The 27,114-nt window shown below is 46.4% G+C and overlaps 1 protein-coding gene across 3 annotated transcripts in view; it reads right to left on the reverse strand.

The window, feature by feature from the left end:
• Positions 1-11,235: 11,235 nt before the first annotated feature.
• GPR45 (G protein-coupled receptor 45) overlaps positions 11,236-27,114 on the reverse strand; it is an 82,533-nt gene continuing 66,654 nt past the window's right edge. For all 3 annotated transcript variants that reach the window (XM_036096556.2, XM_078056718.1, XM_036096558.2), the window contains one exon: positions 11,236-13,011. In XM_036096556.2, coding sequence (XP_035952449.1) covers positions 11,692-12,813 — 1,122 coding nt within the window. In that variant the 5' untranslated portion in view covers positions 12,814-13,011 and the 3' untranslated portion in view covers positions 11,236-11,691. The remainder of the gene's footprint in view (positions 13,012-27,114) is intronic.

A 27,114-nucleotide genomic window follows, 5' to 3' on the forward strand; every position in this document is an offset into this window, starting at 1 on the left:
TAATGAAGCCTGCTTTCTTTAGCTGGCAGCCAGGAAAGGGAAACAAATAGCTATAATTCAGCCTGCAGTCCAGAGCTGTAAATTAGTTAAATGAGACATGTAGCAAGCAGGGGCTCAGAAGCACCACATGCGACTCAACAGGCCAGGAGAGAGAAGGAACGTGTCCCCACTAGACGCGGGGAGCCTAGGTCTCGTCGGGCTGACACACTCAGCAGGGGGCCTGGGCCAGTCCCATCCCCTAGACCTTGGGTGGTGTCCTCTGTAGGCTGGAGCTGGAGCTTCGTGGTATCTGAGGACCCTTCAGGAAATCAGTGCAGAGGAGTGGAGTGGGTGTGGTCCAGCCTTTGAGACCAAATGCTGCCCCAGAGGATCGTGGGTCTCAGGCCGTGCCCAAGCTCTCTCCCACAGTCCTTCACTGTTAGGGTCATCTTCCTCTAGCGAATGTTTTCCATTTGTCTCACTTGACCAGTTTTTCGTTGGTGTCCCCAGTTGAGCTGGGGAGGCAGAGACCCAGCCTCATCTGATTTGCTTTGTGAGCTTTGTTGATACACAGCACATGGCACCATTGGTACCCCTCTGACCCATCCTAGCCTCTACCTCTTTTATCCACACATGTCAGTGATTTACCTGAGCACCTAGTGTGCACCATAAAATTAGCATAGTGGGGCTGCCCCCACCCCTCCCACCTCTGCTGTCAGCACCGTATCAGCCCCCACAGCCATTCTAAAGTGTTTTTCAATACATTGCTGATTGACCCGTCAACTGTTGACTTCAGCTTACGAATAAACCAAAACGCTAAACTTTTGCTTTCTTTAGAATTAGCATTTCCCCAGTTGTTGTACATGTCTAAAGGTATTTGAATTTTCTGTGCTTTCACTTAATTTACAAGACTCTGTTCCCTTTTCTTATATGAGGGATAGTCAGACTCCGTTTTCTGTCAAAAAAAAAAGTTACCATAGTACTAACATGGCTGCATGTAAATATATTTTCTGTGTGTTAGTCTGCTTGCCATTTCCATGGATTTTTTTATTATAAAATATACTAACAAAATTGGCCATTTTAACTGATTATTTTTCATTGTAAGTTCAGTGGCACTAAGTACCTTCATAGTTCCCTCACCACTATCTCCAGAACTCTTTCCTCTTCCCAAACTGCGATTCTGTGCCCATTAAACACTACCTCCCCACCCTTTCCCCCAGCTCCTCAGAACCCCCATTCTACTTTCTGGCTCTATGAACTGGACTACTAGGGACCTTCTATAAGTCACAGTATTTGTCGTTTTGTGACTGGTTTATTGCACTCAGCATAATGTCCTCAAAATTCACCCATGTAGCATATGTCGGTATCTCCTTCCTTTTTAAGGCTGAGTAATACTCACTTTCATAGCTTTTATATAGCATATTTAGTTACACAAAGTGTGCTTACATAGACCCATCTGCTGATATGTATTTTATATAAAATTAGAATTGCTACTTTATATATTCTTATCAACATGTAAGATACAACCCTATACCAACCATCGAAAAGTCATCATTTATTGTCCTAATCTCTCCCACTGGGTTAAACAGACCCACAAACAGAGCTTACAGACGGCCTTATCAGGGCCCTTTGAAAATGGGTTCAAAATCAGCACAGACCTTGTCAACAAGGAAAGACACAAAGCTTTCCCCATCATGAGGTGTCATCTGCAGGGGTCCACAGAAAGCTCATATAAGCTAGTCTCGCTTATATGAGACTAGGTTATATGAGAAAGTGGCCCAAGCGGGCAGCTTCCCTACAGGTCGGAGCCTATGCCAGAGTCATCGAGTGGGGGTATGGGGGTTTCCCTAGCAGGCCTCCGAATGAAGGTGTGCACGTTATCCACGGTTTTTCCAAGCCCTCTTTACACAAGCCTCTGGAACGTCAGGGAGGAAGGAGGTATGCCTGCCCCCAGGCCCCTGGTCATGCCCCTTCTTAGGCCCTTGCCCCAGATAGTATGCTTTCAGGAGGTCCTGGGAGTGTGGAGCCTGATGACGCCGAGTGCTGGGTAGGAAGGGGGCATTCTCCTCCTCGCTCCCCTGGGGGAGCAAGAACGTGACAGCGGGCAGTGTGGCCAGCGTGTGTATTAAGTGTTGGGGTCTGGGGTGGTGCGGGCTGTTATTGCCTACTTCTTCCGCACATGGACAGCAGCGAAACTACCACAGCAAATGGCAACCAGTCTGTTTCCTTCAGTCAAACTCCTTCTGCCGCCATGAGGAGTCTTGGGGCTGGGGAATTCCGGCAGGTTTGTGCACCTGCACTGCAGACCTCTGTTCTGGGCAATGCACAGCAAAGGTTATGTCGCTACAGGGGGAGGGACGTTGAGACTGCTCCCGGGACAGCAGTCCGTGCAGCTGAATGGTGGCAACGTGCAGGTGCTAAGCCAGGTTCCGATTTGTGCACCTACTGATAAAATTTCCAGATACTCGTGTTTATGGCAATACGAGAAGATGAGCTGCTTCCTCACAGCTGACAGGGAAGGTCAGCTATTCCCAACCCGCCAGGGCTGGGCCTGGATGCACACCCAGTGGACGGGAGGACGGCCGGCTCTGTGCGCGGGAGCTGTCCAGCACCGTCGTCCGTGCGGAGCGCCCACGGCCCCTCCTGGGGCAGCTACTGCCGCGGTGACTCGCCCACGGTACTATCATGTTCAAGCAACTGCAGAAATAGAATCAACCTGGCCGTAGAGGAAGGCAGCGGAGGAGCTAAAGGACTCAGGTTACCAGGAACTGTATTTAATGCCAATTTAGTGCGGTTTTCCTGTTTCGGTTCATGCTTTCATGGAGTCATATAGTCAATCATCCATAGGTTAGAGACTGCTACAGTGCCAGGTATTGTGCTAAATTCTGTGGATAAAACGGTGGAAAAGGGGCACCTGGGTGGCTCAATCGATGGAGCGTCCGACTGTTGGTTTCGGCTCAGGTCATGATCTCAGCGTCCTGGGATCAAGCCCTGCGTATGGGCTCAGCGCTCAGCAGGGAATCTGCTTGTCTCCCCCTCTCTCTACCCCTTCCCCCGCTCACATGCGTGTGCTCCCTCTCTTTCTCAAATAAATAAACCTTTAAACAAAAAACATTGAAAAAGATACATCTGGTCTCGGCCCTGCTAGAGCTCACCCTAGAGATAATGACAGCACGGTGGGACAAATGCCAAGAGTATACCCACGGCACAGACAAGGAGCCCTCGGGTGGAAAGGAGGTGCTCCTGGCAGAGGGACCAGCAGAGTCCAGCCCGGAGGCGGGTAGGATGGTAGAGACTCAGTCTGACTGCAGCCTGGAGAGCAGGCAAGGGGTGGTGACAGATGAGGCTGGGGGCTGAGGCTTCAGCCTGCTTCTCAGCAGAAGACAAAACACAAGTGTTTGTGCTGTGGAATGACCCGCTGTCCCCACACGCCAGGGCAACCACGGCCAACAGCTGCATCTAGGATTTTGCCTCTTGATCTTTACATAGTTTTGAATGATATGGAAAAGGACCCCCCTACCCCCGCCAGAAAGACACAATACAAACTGTGTTAGCCAGTTTATTTGGAGAATCCTTTGCTTTAAAATGTAGTGTATTAATAGACAAGTTGAGGTACAGGAAAGCTAGCAGACCAGGAGATGATTGCTTTTGAAAAGATAGTTTTTATACTCAGGTGCCAAGAGGAGGGGCCATGCCACAGGGACCCGCACAAGGAATCCTGGGGCGGGGGGAGTTGGGATGCACAGGGAGAGGGTGGGTAGTGTGGGCAAGAGTCTTTCTTGTGGTTTCCTCGGGAAGGAATGGGTGAGGCAGGGGAAACGGGCTTAGGGGTGGGTAGTTTGCATGATTTCAGCAGGTTGTGGTGTGAGTCGAGGCTGTCCCTGGTTGTCTGGTCCCAGGCCCCCCTCCCCAGCAGGGGAGGTGGACAGTGGCTGGGAGTGTGGGAGCCTCAGACGAGGTGGTGGGGTGTGGGCCCTGGATCGGGGTTTAGTATTTATGCGATGCGCTGGTAGGCGAGCTGTATGCTCTCTCCAGGAGTTAGCTAGCCCTGGGGGTGGCATTCTCTTCACGGGTGGCAAGGCCACAATGTCAAAGCATCGGAAGACAGAAAATAAGAGAAGTGGTTAATACATCCTTTGGATGAGGCCACCAGCGCCGCCACAATTATAGTCTACTCTGCTTCCCAGGTCAGAGAATTGAACTTAAATACTTAATACGCTTTGAACAGCAGGGTAGAAAAGGTTGCCTCAGATTCGCAGAAGCATGAGACACGGAAAATAGAATGGTCTGGAAACGCTTCCGAGGCCCAGCCCGCCAGCCGGACTTCTGCTCTGTTCCCAAGGGCTGGCTGACTCCAGCTGGCCTGCAGTTGCCACAAATAATCCTCTCAGCCCAAATTGGTTTCTGGAGAGGTGTAATATCTTTAACGGTTATTTCTGTGACTCATTCTGTATGTAATCAGTGAATATATATTAAATGGCCTTAGCTTTTGCAAAACTGCGGAACTATTGTATAATGCCTCCTTGGTCACAATGGCTGCCTGTTTTCTCCCCCAGCTACCTCGATGCCCCAACTCATGATCCCACTGAGGCCCAAAGGAGGCTCTGCCCGACTTGTGGGCAGAGAGCCCAGCCCATTGGTGGTTCACAGGAAGTGCTTCATGACCTGCCCATACACTTTCTCAAGTTGTTGGTAATTTTTTTTTAAAAGATTTCTATTTATTTATTTGAGAGAAAGAGGAAGGGAGAGACAGAGCATGAGCAGAAGGGGAAGGGGCAGAGGAAGAGGGACAAGCAGACTCTCCACTGAGTGGGGAGCCCTATGTGGGGCTCGATCCCAGGACTCTGGGATCATAACCTGAGCCAAAGACAGATGCTTAACCAACTGAGCCACCCAGGTACCCCTCAAGTTGTTGGTAATTCTTTTTTTTTTTTTTTATTTTTAAAGATTTTATTTATTTGACAGAGAGAGACACAGCGAGAGAGGGAACACAAGCAGGGGGAGCGGGAGAGGAAGAAGCAGGCTTCCCACGGAGCAGGGAGCCCGATGCGGGGCTCGATCCCAGGACCCTGGGATCATGACCTGAGCCAAAGGCAGACGCTTAACGACTGAGCCACCCAGGTGCCCCAAGTTGTTGGTAATTCTTAAGTATAACTGGTGAGAGAATAAATTTCCACAGGCTTTCTTAGAAAAAATTATATATAAAATTTCTCGGCAGAGAAAATGCCAAGGATGTTCATTACAGCATTTTTAAAAAATGATGAAAAATGAAAAAAAAATACACAAAAAGCCAGAGAGTACTTCAATTACTTAGCTTGTGGTGCATCCACACAATGGAAGACTTTCAACCACCAGAAAACGCTTTGGAAAAAAAAAAAAAAACAAAATGAAAAACAAAACAAAACAAAAAGTAGTCTATGAAGTTGTGGTGTGGTGTAGCATGATCCGAACTTTGCAAAAGAAAATGTCCATTTTTTTTATATTTCTTACATATAAATACAATTGTGGCTTTTTATTATGAAAGTTTAGAAAATGTTTAATTATCTTTGTGTTGGGGTTAAAAAATCCAATTATTGTTTTCATTTTTATAAGCAGCAAATTATAATTAAAAAATCTATAATTGAAAAAATGAGTAGATAGGATCTTTACAACTTTTTTTTTTTTTTTTTTGAGAGAAAGAGTGAGCAAGAGTGGAGGGAGAGAGGGAGGGGGAGAGGGAGGGGGAGAGGGAGAATCTTAAGCAGGTCCCATGTCCAGCGCAGAGCCTGATTTGGGGCTCAATCTCACAACCTTGAGATCATGACCCAAGCTGAAATCAAGAGTCAGATGCTTAACTGACTGAGCCACGCAGGCGCCCTGCTCTTTACAACTTTTCTTAAGATTAGAGAACATTCATTCATAAGGATGGAGAATATACCATTATTTTACAGAATCTAAATCTAAACTTCAGGGGCACCTGGGTGGCTCAGTCGGTTGAGCGTCTGCCTTCAGCTCAGGCCATGATCCTGGATCCCTGGGATGGAGCCCAAGCGTCCAGGCTCCCCACTCAGCAAGGAGCCTGCTTCTCCCTCTGCCTCTGCTTCTCCCTCTGCCTCTCTGCTCTGCTTGTTCTCTCTCTCAAATAAATAAATAAAATCTTTTAAAAAATAAGTGCTTCCAAAAGTGAGCTTGGCTAATTTTCCCCTCAACTGCAATGATTGGCAAAGGGATAGCAGTTGCTAGAGGGTGGAACGCACAGATCCAGTGCGAGGGATCTGTTCTACCTACCCGGGCCTTGGGGAGCACCTCAGAAGGCTGAACTGGCTTATCAGTGTCCTCAGATTTGTGATCACAAAAAAAGGTAAAGTTCTGGTTACACAGGTAAGTTTTTTCTGTTCCTATCAGACTAATTAGAAAAAAAAAAAAATCTGTCAGTGCCACAGCCCCTCCTGGTTGGCTCTCTGAGCCAGGCAATCTCAGGCATCCCTCTTGTTCCTAGAACACCTTGTCCCCTGCTTCTCAAGGATGAAAGACAAGAGAGCAGAGGGTAGGCTGGGACTGTCTGCGAAAGTAAGCTTGGACGCCTGTCCGAAATAACGCGGATGCACATGCACGCGCACACACACACACACACACCCACACACACACCCATGCTTTTGCATTCAAACCTCTTTATTCTTGCAGAATCTAGATGTCAACCTCCCAGCTGGGGGCCCCAGGCCCTCCCTTTTCATGAATAGTTAAATTGCCTCAGCCTGGCCGAGCCCCCTCCCACATTCCCTGGTGGTCCACCTTGCCATGGGCAACCAGTCTCCACCGTACCATAGGCAAGACTTTGAAATTATACTCTTGCCTTGAACATAATTAAATTCTTGGGCAGAGTTGGTCTCAATCACTGTTGACTGTTTGTTGTTTTAAATAGTAATTTTTCTTTTTATCCAGGCCAAATTCATTTCTTTGTGACTGCAAATTTTCCCTTCTGCATCTAAAAGATTAAATGTGGCAGCTTTATCTCCTTAGCCCAGGCATAAATGTGAGCAGTTTTTCTCTGTGGATGTAGGTCCCTGTATGTTGAGGGCTAGAGGTGGAGAGGCATCCCTCTTGGGTTGATGGGATAGAGGTGTGTTTATTCTACAGTGAGCAAAGCCTCACTTATGAAATGTGTGCTTAGCATTTCAGAATTGGTATGTCTGCTAGGATCCCTTGTTTTTCAAAATCATGTGGTATTTTGGCAGCAACTGCTGGGAATCCACCAAATCTTTCTCTCCTCTTCCATGCTAAGAAAGCTGTAGCTGGGCCCAGGGTCCCCCATCTAGGGACTCCATTTCCCAGCCCCCTTTGCAAGCTGACTGTGAGGTCATGTGACTTGGCTCTTGGCTGCCGAAGACCAGGGGAGTGTGGGTGTGTCTTACGCCACCGTTCCTTTCCTCAGGAGCCAAACACAGCCCTGGCTGCAGCCAAAATTCACCACAAAGATGAAGATAGTGCCCTGGAAAGTTAATGGGAAACTGGATGAAAGCAACCTGAGTTGAGCAACCCCATGAGCAGAGAGCCCACCTAGCTGACGTGGACCTCAATAAGAAGGAAACAAGCTTACTGTTGTAAAGATTTTATTGATTGATTGAGAAAGAAAGAGAGTGAGAGTGGTAGGAGCAGAGGGAGAGGGAGAGAGAGAACCTCAAGCAGAGCCCAACGTGTGGCTTGATCCAATGACCTTGAGATCACGACCTTAGCCCAAATCAAGAGTTGGATGCTTAATTGACTGAGCCACCCAGGCACCCCCAAGAAGTTTGCTCTTTGACATCAAACCCATGCTCCCGGCTTCCATGGATGCTGCATTCTTGTCAGCTGAACCCTAAAATCTTAGGATATGGCCTGGACAGCCAGTCTCTGAAACATATTTGTACCCTTGCCCATAAAGGACAGACCTTAGCCATAAAGCAAGCTGGCAGTACAACTGTGACCATTATTGCTCCCATATAATCAGCCTCTACCATGGACCAGGCCTGCACTAGATCCTTTAAACACACTATTTCCTTTATTCTTTGCGGGCCCCCCCCCCCTTGGCTGGAGGAGTTCTGCCATTTATGAGGTGAGGACGCTCAAGTGCACAAATGCTCCGTGGCTTGCCCAGGATCACACAGAGAACAAGGTGGCCCTGGGGCTTGGCCTGTCCCCTTCCAGAACACATGTCCTTCCCCTCCACTGCCCATGTGCTTCCAACCTGACCCCCAACTTCAGAGGTTCAGGGCCTCACTGCTTTTGGACACAGCCCATATCCCCCCCATCACTATCTGCTGAGGCAAGCAGAGCAATGTAGGAAATACTTAACATGGTGGTTTTTTGTTTTTTGGTTTTTTTTAATTAGAGAGGGAGAGCGCATGAGCCAGGGGAGGGACAGAGGAAGAGGGAGAAGCAGACTCCCCGCTGAGCAGGGAACCTGACTCAGGGCTCAATCCCAGGCCATGAGATCATGACCTGAGCCAAAGGTAGACGCTTAATCCACTGAGCCATCCAGGCGCCCCCATAGTGGGGTTTTTAGTCCAAAGCAACATGTGCTGTAATTCACGTTGGGGAGATAGCAAAGTAGGAATTGGTCTAGAATTTTGTTGCTCGGCTTGGTTGTCAGAATGTCCTAGAGAAACTGCTTTCATCTCACCCCAGCAACAGGGATCAAGATCCAAGACAAAAAGGTAGTGGATTTTTAGGGGTAGTCATAATTAGGATGACACTTCTGAGGCTTATTTGTGTCTCATTTTCTGAAGCAAGGCTCTCCCAAGGAGCTTCTGGAACAGTTATTACCATCGTTGCTGCCCAGGCCCCACAGAAAATAATTCAGGTGCCCTAGGGCTAAAGAGAAGACATAAACCAAAAGCCAACAAGCACCACTTTCCCTGCAGACCTCAGGGAAGGAGATAAGAACTTAGTAGTCATGCATTGTCTCAGGAAAGCAAAGTTCATTATAGGTTTGGTGAGGCTGGAGAGAATTCTGAAGGTGACGGATCGGAAGTCAGAGGTGAAGACTAACTGGCTGGAGTTACTTAGTGCGGCCATGATTGTTTTTAAAAGTGGGCGACCCCGGGTGCCTGGGTGGCTCAATTGGTTAAGCGACTGCCTTCGGCTCAGGTCATGATCTTGGAGTCCCTGGATCGAGTCCCGCATCGGGCTCCCTGCTCGGCAGGCAGTCTGCTTCTCCCTCTGACCCTCCCCCCTCTCATGTGCTCTCTCTCATTCTCTCTTTCTCAAATAAATAAATAAAATCTTAAAAAAAAAAGTAGGGGACCCGGTTGTGACCCCCATTGTTCAAATAGTCTCCCCACTGTCATTCCTGTGGTCATTCCAGCTTGGTTAGTAACGTCGAGGTTCTAGTTTTCCTGAAGTGGTTTTGTCCTAGGAGGTGTTAGACAGCAGATTCTCGGCTTACTCTTCATGGGCTTGGTGCTAATTTTGGTAAGAACATAGTCTTATACACTGAAAGAGCAATAATACTTTATTTAAAATATATACAAAATTATTACTTTAAAACATATATATATCTGTCCAACATACATCATGTAACACTGATTAATAGAAATTTGGATACTTTCATTCATTCAGTTTGTGATTTCTCTTTTGCTCCTGAAGAACATTCTCTTAAACACCCACCAGAGGGGAGGGCCCAGTGGCCTGTTACCCTGGGTGGTGTGGCTGTGCTTTTGGACACCACTGAAGCCATGCAACTCGTCTTGTGGGAACTGAAGGCAAAACCTGGCCCTGCCTGGTGCACTAGGGACACAGAGCTGATGGGACCCACCTCGATGGAGCACATGCCAACTGCCAGTCTTCGGTCTCTCTCTCTCTCGTCTGCGTATAAATGGATGGGGGAGTTGGTGAGGAAGTGGCAATTATTTCCTTGACAGACCTTCTTCTGGGCTTAGGTTAATGTAAATCATGTTCTCTTTCTTTGCCTCTGTCACCAGTACCATAGGAAGAGAGCATTAGAACGGGGAGTTGGCCTCTTAACACAATCTTGGAAGGGAAATGAGAAAAGAGACAAAAAGAGAGCTTCTGTGCTGTTAGACCAAATTCAAATTATGATTATCCGAGATAAATTGGACAACTGCTTTTCGTCACATGCCTTATTCATCACTATTCCCCACAGTGCCTTGCACCTACTAGGCACTTAATAAATGCTCATTGCATGGATAAATAAACAAACGCAGGGATTGGGTGACTCTGAGTAGGAAACATACATACTTAGAATCTGAGCGTCTGCGAAATAGCAAGGGGCTCTAGAGATCATCTAGACCTCCTTCCTCACTTGGCAAATGGGGAAACCAAGACCGGGAGAAGTGTGGTGAAACAGGACTAGCTGTCGACAGAGTTAGACTTGCAATCAGATTTTCTGAAACTCTCCTTGAATTTCCCACTCTCTTCAGATCTGAAACTGTAACAAGAGCTCAGTGGCTTCGGTGGCATGCCTGAACTTGAAAATCATCCCCTGGCATCAGAAGCTCCTGGTGGTAATGGGTGACCCTGGGCACAGCGGCCAAGTGGACGGCACAAGCAGAAAGGTCCCCTCCAGGCAGCTTTAGTCCTGGGGTCCTGGTCCCAGCTGGGGTCAGAGGCCCCAGGTTCGGGCAGGTGGCCCAGACAGCAGCAGTCAGGCTGTGGATCTGAATGAGGTAGGAGGAAGGCAGAGCTCAATGGGGAATCGCTCAGTGGGTCAGGTGTTTATGAGGCCCCCCCGTCCCCCCAGCCCCAGTGCTGAAGTCCATGCCGCAGCTCACCAAGACTGTAGCCTCAGGGTGTTGAGAGGAAACATAAACCAAGCCCACTGGCCACTTCTGAAACTGAAAGCAAGTCACTATGGATACTTGCTGAAAAGATGAATTACAGGAAGAGTGGGTTTCTTCTGTGCACGGGATGAATGGCATGAAACAAAGGGAGGCACAGGGAACAGTGGAGGGAAAGAGAGAAGGGGCAGGGGGACTGTCACGGCCGACAGGGAGGGCTTCAGGGCCCAGGGACAGGGCTGCGCCAGGGAGGAGCAGTTGGGTATGTGCAGGGCCACTTGGGTGGGCTTCTCATTTCAGCTGAGCTACCCCTGATCATTCTCTGGGCTTCGAGCCACTTCACCTCCCACGTGTCCCACTGGGCAACTGAAAAGCACAGGGGCTCACTCTGCTTCCTGGTGCGATTTGGTTTCTAGAAAGGATGATTCGGCATGATCAGAAATGCACACCCGACCAACATAAAGAGCCTTGCGTATTTCCCATGCTCCACAAAAATAAATACCTGAAGAATGCTGGCATCGAATGAAATGAGTGGTAACCCATGAGATGATCCCTACTGGGTTTCCCATCTCAGAGCAGGCACCACAGGGCTGCTCGGAAGCAGGTGCACAGGGGAGCTCTTTAGACAGAGCCTTCCTCCGGCCCCACACTCAAGTGCTTGCTCCCTGCCCCCCTCCCTAACTTTCTGCCCCCATATGCCCACCCCATTCCTGCTTTGTCTCAACTACCTTCCAGTTTCCATCAGACCCCAGTATGGCTCTTCTCCAGCGAGGAACAAAAATAATTCATCTTGCAAACCTGGGAGCTGCCACCTATCCGGTAACAAATGGTACCTTTGTGCTTACAGGGAGGGCCGCCAAAAATGCTGACTGCCAACCACCAAGGCGCCAGGACGCGGAGCAGAAGGACGCATGAGCTCTGCCCTGGAACCAGTCCCTGTCCTCCCCCTGCCTGTGTCCTAAACGGCGGACTGGTTTTCATTGCACACGTAGACCGTGCTCGGCTGGATTCTCCTCCGGATCCGCTCAGGCACTTTGGGGAGGATTTGGACGGTCTGGGGCAGCAACTCAATGCAGGCCTCGCGGAATTTTTTGATTCTCCAGCAGTAGACGATGGGGTTGAAGACGGACTTGAGGTAGCTGAGCCACAGGACGCAGGAGCTGGTGGTGTAGAAAGAGGAGCTGCAGTAGAAGCCCCGGCTGAACACCGACAGAAGGCTGTAGACGGAGTGCGGCAGCCAGCAGAGCGAGAAGCCCACGAAGAGGATCAGGATGGTGGTGCAGGCCTTGGTCTTGAAGCTCAAGTCCAGGCTGACCTGCTGTTGCCGCTGCAGCCGCCGCAGGCCGGCCCTGGTGAGCTGTCTGAGGTCCAGGCTGTCGGACTGGTTGTGCACGCGGATGGCGTTCTTGCGGACCGTGTGCAGGATGCACAGGTAGGAGCACAGCATGACGCCGAAGGGCACGAAGAACACGGCCACCACCAGCGCCACCACGTAGGCGCGCTCCGCCGGGAACTCCGTGTAGCCCAGCACGCACTGGGGGGCCCGCGCCGGCACCTCCACGAACGTCCGGCCTGTCAGCGAGGGCGCCGACGCGCAGAACGACAGCGCCCAGGAGACGGCGATGATCCTCTTGGCCCGCCGCGGGTTCAGCCTGTCCTGCCGTTGGACGATGATGAGGAAGCGGTCCACGCTGATGATGAGCAGGATGGCCACGCCCTCCAGGACAAAAAACCAGTACAGGGTGGCCGAGAGGCGGCAGAAGTAATCCCCAAAGTGCCAGTGGACTGTGATCAGGGTGACGGCAGTGAAGGGCATGCAGCATAAGGACAGCATGATGTCGGAGAAGGCCAGCGTGGCCAGCAACAGGTTGATGGCGGAGCGCATGGCTGGCCGCTGATACACGATGATGCAGACCACGGCATTGCCAAGGAATCCCACCACGATCATCAGCATCATGATTATCGCCAAGGATATCCTGAGGGGGGCGGGTGGTGTGGTGACCCCAGAGTCCGACACATTGCTCCCGTTCAGCAGCAAGTACTGGTAGGTCTCAGTGCTGGAACTGTTGCAGGCCATCATGGAAAAAAACTAGGAGCCGGGACAGAAAGGACTGGAAGGACTCCCCTCAGCGCTTTGGTGGCTGCCATTTTCTGTCTGGGATCTCCAGCACATTGGAATGGTAGTGAGAAACGTCTTTCTTTGGGAACAGTAGCCAGGATTTGTAATTCATCAATCACAGCCTCATCATCTGCATGACAACTGGATGCTCTCTGTAGCCTAGAGCAGAGAGGAGCAGGGGAGAGAAGGGAGTGAGACTTTCCAAGCACGTTTTGCATACAGCAGTATTTAGATTTTACAGGTATTATAATCATTGCAGTGGAGAGAAAGAATGACTCATTGATTTACCATTCGGGACAAGGCTGGGCAATCACAAATACTGTGAGCCTTGTCAGGTAGCCCAGGGAAATCTAATCAGACCTACTTTGTGTGGGATGAGGAAGTGAATACTCTGTAGTCAATATTTATGTCATGAACATGCATTTAATAAATTTTATTGTAAGGAACCTGACCAAATGAAGCTTTGGACAAGCCAACTTCCTTTAGAATGCCAGCTTCATGAGGGCAGGGATCTGTGTGTGTGTCCTGTTCTCTGCTGTATCCGCAGCACTTAGAATGGTGCCAGGCACAAAGAAGATGCCCAGTGTTGAGGTGAAGTTAACGAATACATGGTAGTTGATGTTGTTGCTACAATATTTGTTTAACTTTATTTTTTTTTAAGATTTTATTTATTTATTTGACAGACAGAGCACAAGCAGGGGGAACGACAGGCAGAGGGAAAGGGAGAAGCAGGCTTCCCACTGAGCAGGGAGCCCTACAGGGAGCTTGATCCCAGGGTCCTGGGATCATGACCAGAAGCCAAGGCAGACGCTTAATGACTGAGCCAACCAGGCGCCCCTTAACTTTATTTTGAGGTAAGTGTAGATTCACATGCAGTTGTAAGAAAAAAAATTCAGCGAGATCTTATAAGCCCTTCGCCCGCTTTTCCCTAATAGTAACGTCTTCAGTTACGGTAGTGTTGCCATAGGATTACTTTTGGAAATGCTGATGGAAAGGAGGAAACTCTCCCTAAAGGCAAGTTCTTTTAAAAGATAATGTTAATTTTTATTTCGTGTCTCATAGGTGTGGTAAGAACGGTGTCCAGTAGCTCATGTGTGGAGTCAGATTGCCTGGGCTGGGTAAAGTCTGCATCCACTACTTATCTGTCACGGGGCACCCTCTGGCAGGCTGCTTAGCCTCTGCTGATAGGACCTCCTCCTCTGTAGCCTATGAGTAATAATTAGGCCTACGACAGAGGAGCGGCACAGATTAAATGCGAGAATCCCCACAGAGTGATTTAACCACACCTAGATCATAGACAGTATTCAATAAATGTTAACTGTTATCCTTGGAGCCCCAAGGGAAACCCATCACAATGTTACAATAGCTATTGCTTCATTTGTATGTTATACACATGGGCGCATTTGCATCTGTTCTAGACCAGCCCGCAGGTGAAGTGGCTCTGGGTACCCAGGGTGAGGATGTTCGTCGTACATTTCCAGTTACCTGACCCCTCCCCATTTTCAATACAGGCATACCTTGTTTAGCGACACTTCTCTTTATTGTGTTTTGCAGATGATTGCGTTTTGTTTGTTTACAAATTGAAGGCTTGTGGTTATCCTGTGTCCAACAAGTCTATCAGCACCCTTTTCCCAACAGCGTTTGCTCACTTTGTGTCTCTGTGTCACATTTTGGTAATTCTTCCAATATGTCAAACTTCTTCATTATTATTATATTTGAATTGCTGCGATCTCATGTTAAAACATTAATGAATGAGGAGTTGCTTCTTATGGATGAGTAAAGAAAGTGGTTTGAGATGGAATCTCCTCCCGGTGAAGATGCCGTGAAGATTGTTGAAATGACAATAAAGCATTCAGACTATTACATGAACTTAGTTGATAAAGCAGTGGCAGGTTTGAGGATGGACTCCAATTTTGAAAGAGGTTCTACTGTGGGTAAACTGCTACCAAACAGCATCGCCTGCTACAGAGAAATCGCTCGTGAAAGGAAGAGTTGATCCGTGTGGCAAACTTCTTCTTTGTCTCATTTTAAGAAATTGCTACAGGGACCAGCATGGCGGTGGTGGGGGACAAGGAGAGAAAAAAAGAAAGAAAGAAGAAAGAAAGAAAGAAAGAAAGAAAGAAAGAAAGAAAGAAAGAAAGAAAGAAAGAAAGAAAGAAAGAAAGAAGGAAGGAAGGAAGGAAGGAAGGAAGGAAGGAAGGAAGGAAAGAAAGAAAGAAAGAAAGAAAGAAAGAAAGAAAGAAAGAAAGAAAGAAAGAAAGAAAGAAATTGCCCTGGCCCCCAGCCTTCAGCAACCACCACCCTGATCAATCAGCAGCCATCGACATGGAGGCAAGACCCTCCCCCAGCAAAAAGATTACGAATTGCTGAAAACTCAGATGATGACTAGCATTTTTTAGCAATAAAGTATTTTAAAATTAAGGTATGTACATTGTTTTTTTTTTTTTTTTTTTTAAAGATATAATGCTGTTGCACACTTAATAGACTACAGTTTAGTGTAAGGACAACTTTTATATGCACCGGGAAACCAAAAAAGTCATTGACTCACTCTATTGCGACATTCACTTTATTGCAGTGGTCTGGAACGGAACCTGCAATATCTCCAAGGTGTGCTTGTACAGCTGATTAGACGGGCAGCCTTCACAAGGGCAGCTAATGCGTAGCCTGGCCAATGATGGCAGAGCCAAAATGCTCTCCCTTAGTGCAGCTGGAAATCTGAACTAGGAAATACTGCGCCACTATGTAACAAAAGGGTATATAGAGAGAAGTCTCAAGGCCACAACGTATGGTGGATACTCTGCTTTTGCTTCTCCAGATCTTCTGGCTACTTTCTCCAGAGACTGGGCCCCCTTCGCCTCTGGTGGGAGGGGAGGGTGGGAAGGGCTTTCTTGCTCTGGCTCCCTCCCACCTGGTTGTGGTTGGCAGTGGTTTATTCCTCTCCAAAGCTCTCAACACCTCCAGGCAGCCTCCCTTACAGCCCAGCCCTCTCTGCAGATTCCCTACTGCTCCCTGACTCAACCTGAAGGCTTAGGGGTGACGGGGCTTCCCGAGGCTGCTAGCCCAGGGTGCCTCTCCAGCCCTCCTGGGTTTCCCTTAACCTGACCTCTCCTTTGACGAGAATCAGGGGCTGATTTCCTTCCTATCTACACCCTGACTGATACAAGGGGTCCTGGCAGACCAGAGCTATGAGGAAGCAGAAACTAAGAGTAAGTAGCTATGAGGAGGTAGAGAAAAGTAACATGTGTATGGTATAAGGAACAGAAACACAGGGAAAACTACCTCAGTTCCTGACAGGTTTCCAATTAAAGTTGCATTTCCAAATGTATATCAATATTTATGCCTTTGTTTTTAATTGCATTCTTAGCTTTTCGCTTTCATGTAGCTGTTGGCCATTTGTATGTCTTCTTTGGGAAAATGTGTAATCAAGTCCTTTGCCTATTTTTTTTCCATCGGATTTGTTTTTTTTTTTTTTTTTTTTTTTTTGCTCTTGGGTTGTATTTCTTTATATATTTATATATATATTTTCTTATATATTTTGGCTATTAACCCCTTACAGATACATGGTTTGCAAATATTTTCTCCCATTCTGTAGGCTGCCTTTTCATTTTGCTGATGGTTTCTTTTGCTGTGCAGAAGCTATTTAGTTTGACATCATCCCGCTTGTTTATTTTTGCTTTTTGTTGCTTGTTGATGTCATATCCAAAAAATCATTGCCAAGACCAATGTCAAGGAGCCATTTTCCTATGTTGTCTTCTAGTAGTTTTGGGTCTTACATTTAAGCCTTTAATCAATTTCAGGTTAATTTTTTGTGAGTGGTGTGAGATAGGGGTCCAATTTCATTCTTCTGTTTGTGAATACCTGGTTTTCCCAGCACCATTTATTGGAGACTATCTTCTCCCCACTGAGTATCCCTTGTCAAATATTAGTTGACCATACAAGTATGGGCTTATTTCTGGGCTCTCAATTCTGTTCCATTGATGTATATGTCTGTTTTTATGTTAGTACCATACCATTTGGATTATGATAGCTTTGTAATAAAGTTTGAAATCAGGAATTGTGATGCCTTTAGCTTGACCTTCTTTCTCAGGATTGCTTTAGCTATTCAAAATCTTTATTAGGTTTTTTTTTTTTTTTTTTTTTTTTTTTTTGCTGCTGTCATGTTTCCTTGATTTTTTATGATCCCTGTGGTCATGGATTGGTGTCTGCCCATTTGAGGAAGTAGGCACTTCTTCTAGTCTTTACAGACTGGCTTCAGCAGGCAAGCTGGTCTAGAGATTCTAGGTGGGTCATCTGGTGGTGTCTGGGGCAATAGGTGGGTAGGCCTGATGCTTGAGTACAATGGGCCAGGCTTGGGGTTTGAGCCTGCAGTTATAGGCCTGAGACTGGGTCTGTGTGGGTAGGCCTGGATCCTGGGTCCACAGGGGCCAACCAGGCTCTAAGGACCACTGAGGTGGGCCCCAAGTCTGGGTTCAGAGGGCTCGGTCCAGAGGCTGGGGACATGGGGATGGCCTATAAACTGGGGCTTCAGGGGCAGACATGGAGATGGGTCTGCAGGGGCCAGTCCGGTGTTGGAGTAAGCCAGGAATCTAAGTCCGTGAGAGCTGGTTTTAGAGTGTGAGTCTATGGGGGCTGATTGGTGCTAGGATGGGCCAGGGGCCTGGGTCAGTCCATAATAGTTGGCCTGGACCTGGGGCTGATTGAGAGCTAGAGGCCGCAGGAGCTGCTGGGTCAGCAGGAGCCAGCTGACACTGGGGTGAGCAGGGAGCCTGGGTTCACAGGAACCCGCTGGGAGCTTGGTACCCTGGGAGCCACCTAGGGCCGCAGGAATTGGCATGGTGCTGGGGGTCCCTGGTGAAGTCAGGTGGTCACTTTTCTTCTCCCACAGAGACAGTGTCTCTCTCTGTGCTGGGCTGCCAGGTTTGGGGTGGGGGGTGATGGAAGGAATGTGAATCTGTCTTTCCTTGCCTCCTTTGTTATTTCCAGGATAGAGGATTCATTTAGCTTGACAAATGTTTCCTTAAGATGGAATACATTTTTAAATTGTTAAACAATATATCATTCCTATGTACTTCATTTTAAAATCACCAAATAGTGGGGTGCCTGGGTGGCTCAGTCGGTTAAGCGTCTGCCTTTGGCTCAGGTCATGATCTCGCGGTCCTGGGATCGAGCCCCGCATCGGACTCCCTGCTCAGCGGAGAGCCTGCTTCTCTCTCTCCCTCTGCAGCTCCCCTTGCTTGTGCTCTCTATCTGTCTCTCTCAGTGTCAAATAAATAAGTAAATAATTTTTTAAAAAAATCACCGAATAGTAATATAAAATAAACACACAGAAGTCTGTTGTATTTCTATACGCTAACAATGAAGCAACAGAAAGAGAAATCAAGGAGTCGATCCCATTTACAACTGCACCAAAAACCATAAGATACCTAGAAATAAACCTAACCAAAGAGGCAAAAGATCTGTACTCTAAAAACTATAGAACACTTATGAAAGAAATTGAGGAAGACAGGAAGAAATGGAAAAACATTCCATGCTCATAAGATTAGAAGAACAAATATTGTTAAAATGTCTATGCTACGCAAAGCAGTCTACACATTCAATGCAATCAATCCCTATCAAAATACCATCAACATTTTTCACAGAGCTGGAACAAACAATCCTAAAATGTGTATGGAACTAGAAAAGACCCCAAATAGCCAAAGTAATGTTGAAAGAGAAAACAAAGTTAGAGGCATCTCAATTCTGGACTTCAAGCTGTATTACAAAGGTGTAATCATCAAGACAGGATGGTACTGGCACAAAAACAGACACATAGATCAATGGAACAGAATAGAGAGCCCAGAAATGGACCCTCAACTCTATGGTCAACTAATCAACAAAACAGGAGGGAATATCCAATGGAAATAAGACAGTCTCTTCAACAAATGGTGTTGGGAAAATTGGACAGCCACATGCAGAAAAATGAAATTAGACCATTTTCTTACACCACACACAAAAATAGACTCAAAATGGATGAAATACCTAAATGTGAAACAGGAATCCATCAAAATCCTAGAGGAGAACACAGGCAGCAACCTCTTTGACCTCAGTCGCAGCAACTTCTTGCTAGACACATCTCCAAAGGCAAGGGAAACAAAGGCAAAAATGAACTATTGGGACTCCATCAAGATAAAAAGCTTTTGCACAGCAAAGGAAATAGTTGACAAAACCAAAAGACAACCGACAGAATGGGAGAAGATACTTGCAAATGTCCTATCAGATAAAGGGCTAGTATCCAAAATCCATAAAGAACTTATCAAACTCAACAAACCCAAAACCAAAAAATCCAATCAAGAAATGGGCAGAAGACATGAATAGGCATTTCTCCAAAGAAGACATACAAATGGCCAAAAGACACATGAAAAAGTGCTCAACATCACTCAGTATCAGGGAAAAACAAATCAAAACCACAATGAGATAACCCCTCACACCTGTGAGATTGGCTAATATTAACAAGTCAGGAAACAACAGATGTTGGCGAGGATGTGGAGAAAGGGGAACCCTCCTACATTGTTGGTGGGAATGCAAGCTGGTCCAGCCACTCTGGAAAACAGTATGGAGGTCCCTCAAAAAGTTAAAAAGAGAACTATCCAATGGGGCCCAGCAATTGCACTACTAGGTATTTATCCAAAGGATACAAACATAGTGATCCGAAGGGGCACATGCACCCCAATGTGTATAGCAGCAATGTCCACAATAGCCAAATGATGGAAAGAGCCCAGATGTCCATTGACAGATGAATGGATAAAGAAGATGTGGTCTATCTATCTATCTATACAATGGAATATTACTCAACCACCAAAAAGAATGAAATATTGCCATTTGCAATGACATGGATGGAACCAGAGGGGGGTATTATGCTAAACAAAATAAGTCAGTCAGAGAAAGACAAATACCATATGATTTCACTCATATGTGGAATTTCAGAAACAAAACAGATGAACATAGGGGAAGGGCAGGAAAAATACAATAAAACAAAAACAGAGAGGGAAGCAAACCATAAGAGACTCTTAACTGTAGAGAACAAACTGAGGGTTGCTGGAGGGGTGGTGGGTGGGGGGATGGGGTGATTTGGGTGATGGGCAGTAAGGAGGGCACTTGAAGTAATGAGAACTGGGTGTTACATGCAACTGATGAATCACTAAATTCTACCCCTGAAACTAATAATACACTATATGTTAACTAAATTGAATTTAACTAAATTAAAAAAAATAATAAAGTTGCCCAAGAGTATGATAAAATTTTAAAATGTAGGAATCTAATGAACCAACAATTTGACGAAATGTTCTTTTTACAGGCCCAGTTTTTTTTTTTTTTTTAATTTTGGGAAATAAATGTATAATAATTTCAATAAAAGGAGTGTTGTAGTTATAAATGCAAGGTGAAGAGTGGCCAGAGAACCAGCAGGCAGGGGAGGCCATACCTGCCTTGCTGTTGCCATGGCAAAGGATCACGTGGCAGAACTTCCCTGGGGTGGTGCAGGCAAGGCCTGAAGATGAACCCTAGGGATACACCTGGCCCACTCCAGACTCTTCCATGGCTAAAGGCACCAGAGTGCAAGCAGTAAAAGGAAACTTGAATTTTTTTCATCCTTCTACTTTCCACCAGAAACAAAACATGGGAGTCAGGTAAGAATTAGACTTGACAAAAAAGCATCCAGAGACCCTGCAGGGACACACTTTGACCTCCTGCTTTTCTTCTTCAGAAGCCCTCATCCTGCTTTCCACTTATCAACCCACTTCTTCCTCTGTGCTTGCAAGAAGTGGCTTTTTTTCCTAAGCTCCTTGTGGTCGATATTACAGATAAAGGGATCCCCTGCTTTTTGAAAGTTTGCCGTACACCACTCCGCTTTTCCGTAAAACCAACATCAGTCCTGGTTTTCACTAACTGAAAGAAATCCAAAGAGGATTTTTGCTTTTACCAAAAAGAAGGGCAAGAAGCGACAACAGCATTCCGCGTTGGTTTTGCCAGGAGCCCCTCTACAGGTAGCGCGCACCTGAGCTCCTTCCCGGGGATCTACACTCAGCATCTCAGCATCACGCCGCTGCGCTCTGACCATGTCTGGGAGCACCTGGGCTTTATCTCCATTTAGGCTGTGCGCCCGATAGCAGGATGTGTCTGCTGGTATCAGAAAAGCCCAACAGAGGTTATCTTTTAGGTCTGGGAGTCCTGAAAATTTTTTCCCATGTAAATTAACGGTAATTGCTTCTTTGCTGGACGCCATTTCAGCTTATGAAAGGTTTCATAGGAACGCTCTACTGTCAGGTAGTGGGGGACCCCTGTATCTCAAATTGAAGGGATATGGTGAAATAAAATTTCGGGAGACTGAACACCAGGTCAGCTAGCCTAAAGTTTCTGCAGTTGGTGGTATCTTGGTGATGCTACCTCAGTTTAGATACAACCAGTCCTCAATGCGATAGGCCTAGAACTTGATTTGGCCAAGCACGCCCAGAATGGGTTCATCTCTCAATGGTGGGTCCAGTCATCCAAACTCCTGGAGGGTGAGCTGTATAATCAGAAGCCTGGTGTGTTATTCTATCTCTCAGGCAGACCACAAATGTTTGCGTTAGTGTGATACAGTATTTTTGTGCCTCAGTTTTCTGATCTGTGAAATGGGGATAATTACCTATCTCTTCCCAGAGTTTTAAAATACATGTAAAATGCCTGGTACAAAGAGGGACGTTACTAAATAATTAATAAACTAATAATCAATCAATTTCACATCTCTCATTATTTCAAGTTCATGGGTTTCTGTCTCTTGGGTCAAAGAGTAGGAACTGTGACGTGCTGATATGAAGCCCTCACGGATTAAGCTCCTCCTGGAGCACAGGATAAGGAGAACTGAGTAGAAAATACACTCTTTCGTGTCCGAGTACCTATAGATCCTAGATGGTAGTGAGTCCTTCACCTGCACCCTTGTGATGCTGTAAGATTGGATTGTCCCTACCATGATAGTGACAGAGAGTGATTTCATGCTTCACCAAATGAATGGATAGTGTGGAGAATTTTCTTTTTTTTAAATATGTTGTGTCTTGTGGTTGAATCAGATTAAAATTGTTTGGCCTTCCTGGCAAAAACTTGTCTTAGACATTTTAATTTAGCATTTTGGTCACAGTCCTGTTGTTAATGTCCAAATCAATAACACTTTTATTACCAGGCACTTTGGCAAGTTAAAGATCAAAGTAAAAGGTAACAAGTGAACAAGGAATGTTTCACTACTGATCCTTCAGTTTGAAACAGCACTCATCATCTCTCTGGTGGTTTTCACTCTGAGAAATGGGAGCCATGGGGTGAATTAGAAGCCGAGGAAGAAGCCAGCTGGGAACAGAACCATTTCAAAGTACTTATTATACATGTTCCTATCCAAACCATCTCACTCTGGAACGGGGAGGTCGCACAGGTGCTAGAAGATAAATAAGCTAAGGAAAGGACAACCAGCCTGTGTGCTCTGGGATGAGCAGAAGCATGCTGACGATGTCCTCAATGAGCTGAATTCGTGCAAAGGATAGACAGTGTTTTAACCTTGAGCAAAGAGGAAACACTGAATTTACTGCAACGTTTCCTAAAGCTCCTTCAACCATCCCACCCTCACTGTCCTGCCACCTCGCCTCCGCACAGTGAGTACTCCTTCCCAAGCTCCCAACCATGCCCACTGTCCTGCCATCTTCACAACTGGGGGAGGGAGGCCGGGAAATGAAAGGGATGCTCTGATCCAGTCATGAGAGCTCCAGGTCATAGAAGGAAAAACGTGGAGAAACCTGGGAACCAGGTTTCTGGTACTGAGACCCCAGAAAGGGGACCAGTCTTGGTTAGGACCATGGTGAGAGTGAGGGTGGTTTCAGGTCTATGATGCTCACAAGCATGGGGGAAGAGGAAAGCAACCCCCCACACCAAACCATCCAAGAGGAGGTGCAGAAAACGTTGAGATGAGATCACACCCCGTTCTCCTTTCCAGTAGGTGAAGAATGGATGTTTAAGAACGGAGCTTTGAGTGTGAGGGAAGCAATCTTTTCCTCTGCTCTTCCTATAGGACAGCTCAGTATGAGACCCCCCCCCCCCAGCTGGTGCCCAATTCCTTGTCCCTACACACCTCCTCTTCGGGCTTTTGTTCCCAATCCAGTGAGGAGATTCTGTCAGTTTTCTTGGAGAGAGGAGGCCAGGCTATGAGGTTCAGGAGTACCCTGATGGACAAAGAAAGGAACACAAATCAAGGGGAGGGTCCTAGAGGACAGGAGGGCTGCAGGGGGAGTAAAGGTTCCAGAAGGTGTCTCTCCAAGCCTTTCCAACTATTTGCCCCAATCTAATAATAATGGACTTAAAGCGGAGCTGAGTCGGATAGGCTGTTTCCTTTCTGTTTTGCAAACATCTACTTTCAAACAGCAAATCTTGTCTTTAGCTGGGGATCTGTCTGGCTTTAAATTGATGGGCAGGATGGAGTCCCAAATGTCTTTCTTCTTTCCTCATCCTCGAGGTCAGATATGAAAAGATCAATCAGGCTATAAGCTTGAAACCTGGAGAGCCATAAAGCCTGGAGAAAAGAGGGGAAAGCAGTGTGTGGGCAGAATGTGAAAGATTGAGCAGGGCATGGTGGGAGTCAGGGGAAGCTGCCACGTGTACAAGGAGGACTTCCTGGCAGCTGGGGTGATCGAGCACCAGCGTGGGTTTTCAATGGAGGGCTCATATCTCCTTCCCTGATGCCTCTAAAACAGAATGGCCAAAGTGTCATCAGTGGAAAGCATTAAGTGAGTCCAGTCCAATCCAGAAAGCTCATGTCACTGCCGTTAGGGTGTCAGGAAAACGAGTGAATCCTCCCACACGACAGTGGGTTCTCTGGTCTTGCATGCACTATCAACAAATGCCACACTCCGAACTCCAGAGGTGAGCTCCTTCTCGACACCTGCCTGTCCTTCAAGCAGAGCCCTTCCCTCTCCCCGCGTGGCTCTGTACCTGTACGTAATGGACCGTCCCCGGCTGTCAGCTTCGCAGGGTGTGCGATCCTGTGCACCTGCTGCCCCTGAGACTTGACTGTGTGGTTGAGGCCCCGCCCAGTGTGCGTTCCTGCTACACCTCAGAAACCAAAGGTTCATTGTGCCACGTGCCAGGGAGTGAGCTATTTGAAACTATTTTACACGAACAGTAAAGAAGTCAGGTACTCACTGTATGCACAGGTACATCTACATTTTAATTCACAGATTTAGAAATACACACACATTAACATATATGTACATATACGTACATATGCATGTAATATACATTATAGCATCTATATAGATCGCCATTAGAACTTACTGGTTTTGCTGGTTCTAATCAAGCCGAATGGTGGGAAATTTGGTGAGCCCTTTCTCCGAAGTGGTTAATACTGCTTCAAGTAACCAATTGGTGTTTGTAGTACTGGATTTTTAATTCCTACTCCAGAAGAACATATCGGTTCACAAATGCCAAATCTAAGAGATGAAGTCAGTTTCGGCAGATGGGAAAGTTTGCTGTTGAAACAGCTTGCCTCTGTCATTACCTGCAACCCTGTCACCTGTCTTTTTGATACAAACTCTCAAACAGATGGTGTATTTCAATTTCAATAACTTTATTGGCAATGAAAAAATTGACGGCAAGAGCCGCCAAAAGTAATATGTCAAGTAGCTGTGTTTAGAAACAGGTGTTACCCCCTCGTATCTGAATTTCTAAGAAAAGTGAGCTGAAAGAGACCAGATTTTTTATTTCTCAACTCAGGCAGGACTCTTGGGGGGGGGGGCGGAATTTTCAAATAGAACAGAATTGGGAAGCTTTTTAGGGGAGCAAATCTTTATTGATTATTTTCCTTAGTAGTGCCTAAAATTTACTGTGTGCTTATTACCTGCCAGGCTAAGCCCTTTTCAGAGCACAGGGGTTCTCTGGTCTTGCATGCACTAGCAACATCACCAAGGAATTTGTTTCAAATTCAAGTTATCCCGGCCAGCCAAGACCTACTGAATCAGACCTTCAGGAGGCTCCACAATCTATTTCAACAAAAGGTCCGGGGAGTTAGATGTTCTCAGTTGTGGGATCCACAACCATAGCTTATCCCATTGAACCTGGCCATTGACCCAGTTTTACAGATGAGGAAACCGGTGGGCTGTTCTTTACCTAGAAAGTAGATTCACCTGCATTAGAACCCACGTGTTTTAGTTTAATCTCTGGCTACGCCACTTCCATAATGGTGTAAGTGGTGGTTCACTTAAGACTTTTATATTTGCAATGAGTCAGTCAATAAGCAAGAGCAAGGGTGTGTTTCAGCAAGAGGAGAGAGAAGAAACATGGGGAGCGGATGGAGGGACCCTTTGTAAGACTGGCAAGAGCTGGAGTGTAGCAGAGCCACGGGCAGCCACGAACACCAGGCTGCCCTTGGACCTGAATTACACCATGTGCCCCAGATGGATGGGCTCTCACAGATGCTTCGGGGGCCAGTGTGGATGGGACCTACTTGCCCACCAACTGAAAAGTCTGCTGGCTATAGAGGAGGTGGGATTTAATGCTAGATCCACAGGAGACACAGTGTAGCACGGGGATTCGGCCACTAACGAGTCTCTGTTCAATCCTTGCTTCTTCCCCGGGACACATACAAAAAATATTTGTGTGGTACACTGGTATGACAGTCAGAGGGCTGAGGAGAGGGTTAATTCCTTGGACACGCCAGTAGCCCATTCACTGCTCCAGGGCCATGCACCCTCGTTGGGAAACTAAGCTTAAGTAGCCAAATTTTAGGGCTCTGCACATACAGGGTCTAAATGCAGACTGAATTTTTGCTCTGACCAAAGAAACAATAATAATATCTAGTATTTGGGTAAGATTTTGAAATATACAGAATGTTCCCCAGAAATGTGTTCTTCTTCTCTTTCTCATAGCCATCTGTTGATATAGTCTTATTTCCATTTACAGATGAGGAAACAACACGGTTCGATGAGTTGCTTAAGATGGGAGAAGTGGAAGAGGACATCTTCTCTTCTACTCGTAGGCTCTTATCCCCTTTCCTTTGTCCTGGTGTCCTGCCCCCAGGTCAGGGACTCCTACTACCGAACTCAGGATTACGTTGTGTGCACAAATTCCTTTCTACAGATTCAGATTATGGTTCAGGTCAACTCATTAACTGGCTACCCTTGATCTAGTTATGAGAAAGAACCATTGGTATTGTAGGTATTTCTGAAAAGTCCCAAATAACGCCCCCAACACTCACAGAGTGTCTGTTTTTATGTCTGCATGTGTTACCACCGTTCTTTAGAGGAAGCCACAGGACATCATTTACTTAGGGTCCTTAGTTTCCAAGTGCATCTTTGAGAATTTTATTTGTGCGTTTAACTCTTAAGAGCCAACTTTTTTTTTCCTTTCGGAAGTAGTTTAGAGGTGTTGCATCTAAGATAGGGTTTTTAAAGTCTCTGAACCATGCCTGAAGATTTTGCTAGAGGCACAAAACATATGGCGCTTACTTAAAAATGGATATAGCTTGATATTTTAATGAAATCGGAGACACTTAGTGCTTCTTCAAGATGCTAGAAGTAAGACCTGCCGATGCCAAGTTCCTCCAGGTAGAATATGTGACGTCCCAAGTAGCCTCACCTGGGGGGCTCCCAGGACAGCTGTGGCTTCCTCATCTCAGAGAAGACCCCAAAGCCAGCCCCTCCAACTTCTCAGGTTGCAGCCTGGCTGCTTTGCAAAAACTCTTTCCTTCTTGAACATCACGTCTACGGGCACCCTTCCCCCACTTTTATTTGACTTTCTCAAAAACCAATTTTAAACTTCCTTCTGTATCCTTTTCAATTTTTCTAACATTTCATGCCTCTATTTTGGAAAAAAAAAAAAAAGACCTAAATCTGGTTAAAAATATGCCTTTTCATTTGTAATAAAGACAGACACAGCTTATGTATTTGCTTAAAATTATTTTTGATGATATTTTAATGTTTTCAACAGCTTTATTGAGAGAGAATTTACATATCATAAAATTTGCTCACTGTAAGTTTATAATGCAGTGACTTTTAGTCAATTTATAATATTGCACAACTATCCCCACCATCCACCTCATTGTTAATGAGCTAAGAGGGTCTATTTAAAAGTAAAATGACCGTAGAAGAGTTTGATTTGGTCCATTACACGGAAAACAAAATCTAAGGGAGATGTATGCTTACTTTCACTTTTTGGAGTTGTATGTTAAAATGAAAGTCTTAAATCTTTAGAGAAGTATTCATTGAATTCTTGGGT

Source organism: Halichoerus grypus, chromosome 10, assembly GCF_964656455.1.
Source record: "Halichoerus grypus chromosome 10, mHalGry1.hap1.1, whole genome shotgun sequence".
In the NCBI taxonomy this organism is placed as follows: domain Eukaryota; kingdom Metazoa; phylum Chordata; class Mammalia; order Carnivora; family Phocidae; genus Halichoerus; species Halichoerus grypus.